The 5,743-nt window shown below is 32.3% G+C and overlaps 1 protein-coding gene across 1 annotated transcript in view; it reads right to left on the reverse strand.

Annotated features, from left to right (window-relative positions):
* Positions 1 to 5,743, reverse strand: part of LOC111627754 (neurogenic locus notch homolog protein 1-like) — a 22,819-nt gene that overhangs the window by 11,165 nt on the left and 5,911 nt on the right. Inside the window, exon 2 of the mRNA XM_023371385.1 lies at positions 2,940 to 3,063. Coding sequence (XP_023227153.1) covers positions 2,940 to 3,063 — 124 coding nt within the window. The remainder of the gene's footprint in view (positions 1 to 2,939; positions 3,064 to 5,743) is intronic.

Raw genomic sequence — 5,743 nt, forward strand, 5'->3', positions numbered from 1 at the left:
AAGGTTAAATAATCCTTCATAAGAATAAAGAAAAATAAAGACCTATAGTAGATTTTAAATATTCCATACTTTATAACTTAGAACAATATATTATTAAACAACTAGAAAACATCGATTGCTCCAGTTTTAATGTAAAAAATGCTGACGACGTTATCAAAAATATACAGAAATTAAAAAAAGGAAAAAAACAGATAAATTAATAAGCCTCGACATTAAAAATATGTACCCAAATATAAAGTGGAAACTAATAGAAATTAACCTCCTTCAACTTAAAGTAGACAAATCGTTAATAGATTATACAAGGAATTATTTTAAGGTTTATGGTGAATTTTACAGACAGATAGACGGCATTAGCATGGGGTCAAATATGGGGCCAAAATTAGCAGAATTAGTCATGAAAACCATTGATGAGAAAATAAATAATATTTTCTCATCAATGGTTTTCATGACTAAAGGGAGTGGTGATATTCGAAATATTTAACAAAGGGTTCGCTAACAGAAAAGTTTTCCTTAAACACCTTAAACCCCATGTCCGAGATATATCGGGCAAGTTACATAGCGTTACATAAAACTCGGGCGTTTGGATCCACTAAAAAGTTTTGGTTTTTTTTGGATTTTTGGAATGTTTTTTAAGTCTCCAAATTTTTTCAAAAATTTTTTCCCGCGCGAAAAAATTTATCGCGATTTTAATTTACCTTTAATGACGCACGATTTACGCTTAATTGCTTTTTAATTGTTTTTTAAATGGAGTTTGATATCAAATTTCATTCATCGTTCTAAAGTTGTAGTGCACGGATTTTCCTTCGGTAAAGTTATTTAAAGCTAGTTTCTGATGTCAAAAACGACCTCCGATAGTTTTTAAATTTTTTTAATTAATAGATTTTATTATATATAAGTTTAATTAAGTCGGGGGGTCGGAAATCGCAATAAAAATTTTAATTTTTTAAAAATATACGGCCAGCTAGTATTCACCCTACTATAAACCCATCGCCTCCCGAGACTTCTATGAGAATGTCCCGGGAAATCCAACTCCAGCTGTGTTCAAGGTCATCCAGCTGTTTAAACAATGACTCATCAGCGTCAGATTTCACAGAAAGACAAGACAAAGGAAAATAAAATCTGAAGCTTTTTCTTCAGAATTAACGCATTTCTTTCGTTTTTTCAGTTTTAAGTATTTTTTATGTTTAATTACATTAATATCAAAAATTGCTAGAGTCCCAAGGAGTTAACTGCTTTCCCTATGACTTTTTCTCAAGAAAAAACTTTTCTAAATCATTTATTTTATCATTAGGTATTATTATAATAATAGACAGATGTCATCGTTTCTCGAAATACAATATCTTTTTTATTTCGCTGTCGATAGCCCGACACGTGTTCCGCAGCCATGTTGTATTTTCTCGCGCACGTGGGATTGTGGGATCCCTCGTATGACTGGACTTAATTTCAAGAACTCTCTTGAGTCAATTGCGATTAAGGCTGCGCACACACTAGGCGTTTTTAAACGCCTAGTGTGTACGTGCGTTTTAAAGAACCAAGAGTTCTACATAGGCGTACATACTCAAACCCGCGCTTTTGGCCAAGCACGCGTTAAACACGCGTTTATAGATTTTTCTTAAAACGCGCGTTTTTCGGGCGCTTTAGTAGAACTCTTGGTTCTTTAAAACGCGCGTTTAAAAACGCCTAGTGTGTATGCAGCCTAAATCTCGTTTCAGTCGAGACTGAAACGGTCGATGGAGGTTATATGCGAACGGCATACAAGGGGAACGTAGCGAACGGGGTATAAGACTCTAGTTTAGTAGTGTTACAGAGTATAATACGTATATTTTAATATATTTTTTAAAAGAAACAAAACCGCTGAGAAATGTTACGTGTGTTTAACAACGGGTTCGGAAAACTTTGAAAATGTTAACAACGGGTTCGGCCGAACCTGTGCGAACCCGCTGAATATCACCACTGACTAAAGGTGATTGTTATGAGATACACTGATATATAATGATAGAATAATAGATAACAAAATTATCTTTAACACCATAAACAATATAGATAAAGATATATAATTTGATATAGAAAAAGAAAAAATAATTATAAACAAATGAATTATTTAGATTTAACGATAAGAAATGACTTAGAAAAATACACCTTCTTAACATATAAAACGCCATGCAACGTTAATAAAACAATTAATTATCACTCTTACATTCCGGATACCATAAAAAAGAATAATTATATTATGGACCTAAAGAACATATACATAAGAACATCTGATAATATTAACCGTGAAATTAAATTAAAAGAACTAGAAGCAAAGTTTATCCTTAATGACTACCCCATAAACAAATTAAATACTTGGCGTACACAATATAGCAGAAATAGATATAACAAAATATAAAATAGATAAAAAATACAAAGCCTTCCCACATGTTAGAAATATTTTTGATAATTGTAATAAATCCTTAAAAAGGATAAGATTGTTTTGGCCCCGTCTTTGACCAATAAAATTTCACATAATATTTATCGTAGTACTAGAAAAAAAATGTAATGATATTATAGATAACCTTAAAAAAACAGATGTTGTGCATAAGATACAATGTAAACATCAAATTCCAAAAGAGTATATAGGTGAAACAAGCCGAACATTGAAATCAAGAGTAAAAGAACATGAAGCAGCTATTAGATTGGGATACAGCAGTTACATGGGTTTACTCATACAAAGGATAATGGTTGTCAAATTGACAGAGACAATAAAAAATTTTACACTCAGAAACCCGAAATACATTTGGAATGTAATCCAATTTTTAAAAAAAATAAAGATGTTTCTAATCGTGATGCTGTGAGATAATCTATCGAACAAAAGTTTGGATTAAAGAGACGTTCATTGAATAGAATTACTTTAATGCTTATATCTTTAATATTTTACTTAAAGGAAACACTTATCTTACTTCTTTCGCAATTCCATCCGCACCATCCACATGGACAATCACAGGAATATGCTCTGTATTCGGTAGTAGTTAAGTCTGTGTTTATACATTGGCCGTGTTTACACGGAGAATTTACGCAGTCGATCTAAAAAGTAAATAATAATAATAATATATCAGAAATCAGAAATTAATTTGATCCGAAAGTTGACTTTTTAACAGACATAAAAAAATATAGAAACATTAAATTATTTGATAGAGCTAACTTGGTATTAAGGGTAAGATTTCTTTTATCATTCCTCTTCCCTTCAAATTCTAACGTAGATTTGAATATTTTCAAATATATATATATATAACGTTTTTTTCTAGATTTTGACTAAATCGGCGACCTCACAAATCACTAGTTTTTATTACACAAAATTAATATAAAAATCTGTTCTTGTAATTTCTTCCCAGATCGAAATAAGCATAGAAAGAGGAATACAACCTTACATAATTTGAAGAGAAATTGGAGAGGCCGAAGTTTTCATCTGTAAAACGTAAACGTCGAACGTCGAGCGCCGCTATCTTGTTAGCGGTGCTCGACGTTCGACGTTCACGTTTTACAGATGAAACCTTCGGCCGCAACCTCGCTAATAATAATGTTTACGATTGTATTTCATAGGTGAAGGGATCAAATATAAAGGGAATTATATACATCTAATAATTAGTGTTGCAACGAATATTCGGTATTCGGCCTCAGACCGAATACCGAATATTCGACCAGGAGCGTGGCCGAATAGCCGAATATTCTGCCAAACTATTCGGCTTGATTAACGTACGAAAATTGGCGCGCAAACCGCATTATGGCAAGGACCCCGCTCTCTATTGGCCCGCTGTCACTACGCTTCGCCAATCGCGTTAATTCTTGACAGTTGNAAATTGGCGCGCAAACCGCATTATGGCAAGGACCCCGCTCTCTATTGGCCCGCTGTCACTACGCTTCGCCAATCGCGTTAATTCTTGACAGTTCAGATAAGAGCGTCATGGCAGTATGTGATAAATGATGATATCAAATGTGGATAACAATGAAATGACCTACTCGTGTAAATAACGGAAAAGGAACAGAGAAGGACCGTGAAAATGTGAAAATAAATATGAAATTCAGTTGATAACATAATCGAACAAGTCGAGGCAGCTTATTGGCACGAAATTCGCAGCCGTCAATGCCAAACAATTGTTATCATAGACTTCGGAAAGCTAAATGATTGTAATGAAAAGCACTTAGCGGGCACGGGTGAAAGCCTGGGGTCGTTCGGGCTACCAAGCTGTCTCGAATCTGTGAAATCATAACTGTGACTTAATTTGACGTCCTATCTGTCTCTTTTCTCTTTTATCACCAGGCTATGAGTCACGTTATTGTAAAATGGGAAATCTACGACGGAAAAGTGACAAATCGAAAGTATCATGAGCACGTATAATGATGTATGCATAGGCATATGTGAACTAGAGCGATAGAGGAAAGAGAAAGGGAAGAACAAAGACGAGCACTTAAGAAGGATAGGCAGGGTCAGACCCTCAGATGTGTGACGATTCTCAAACGAATAGGTGTGTACGTGTGCTGATCCTTGTAATCACAAATTGTGAATACATGTGACTAATATTATTTTCTTTTTTATTTTGTGCATGTTATAAGTTATAAACAAATATAAACAAACAACACTAACCCGATAACATTAAATCTAATTACCAAAATGATTAATTTACTGTGTTTTTGTTATTTCTTACTCCTGTTTTTAGGTATTCGGTATTCGGCCGAATAGTAACCGAATATTCGTTACATCACTACTAATAATTGGAGTTAACTAAACAGTGAAAATAAACCTCGAGTTAAATATTTGTGGCACTCACTTACTAGATTTTATAAATTCTGTTATAAAATGTAAAGTATTACAGAAGAGTTTATGTGACAAATGAAGAATCCTATATGAGATATTGTCGATCTTACTTGTTAAATGTCTTTAGTCGATTTATTCTTTGGTTGATAGAGTCTCGTTATATGGATAAAATACGAACGAGAAAATATTCTGACAATTAATTATGCTATTTTAGAATGAATTAAATATTAAAATGGCGTTTGTCGGAAGAAGAACGATCACGCAATGTAAATTAATAATCACTTCTGTTAAAGTGAGATTTTTCTATAAGCAAATAATTTTTCCAGAAGTCAAATAAATCATATATAAAGGTCACAAGATAATATAGACCGACGAAAGAGTTAGATTATGTTTATATTAATTAATAAAACTTTGAAACTTTGTTTTATAAACCCGCTAAACATAAATATGAATTTAAATAATAATAATTCAAATTGGTTAATTCTATTATATTTTATCATATTTATACAAAACTACAGAAACAAAATATACTGATAAACGTCAACTTTAAATATATGAAAAGATAATCAAATTGTAATTATAATTTTGATCATTATACAGGTATACCTCTCCTTACGTCAGTAATTGGTTCCAGGAGAGACGACGTAAGTCGAATTTACTTGTCTCCGATTCTACTTATCACTAGGCTAAACCATAAATTACCATTCCCGGTTGTGTATTTTATTTATTAATGTATTTTTAATAATATACGGTTAATAAGGATCTATTTTAAGCTTACAAACAAATAAATTTTAGTTTTTAATATAGTACAAAAAAAGTAATCTAAATTTACGAATGCATGTACTGTACTGTAAATACAGTACATACTTGTAAATGTATATATTTTAATATGATTTTATGTGCTTTAAACGCTTTTCTAGTGATATTACGACTTCAATATTTGTGGCGGAC

The sequence above is a fragment of the Centruroides sculpturatus genome, unplaced genomic scaffold, assembly GCF_000671375.1.
Source record: "Centruroides sculpturatus isolate CEXI.00-Female unplaced genomic scaffold, Cexi_2.0 scaffold387, whole genome shotgun sequence".
NCBI lineage: Eukaryota > Metazoa > Arthropoda > Arachnida > Scorpiones > Buthidae > Centruroides > Centruroides sculpturatus.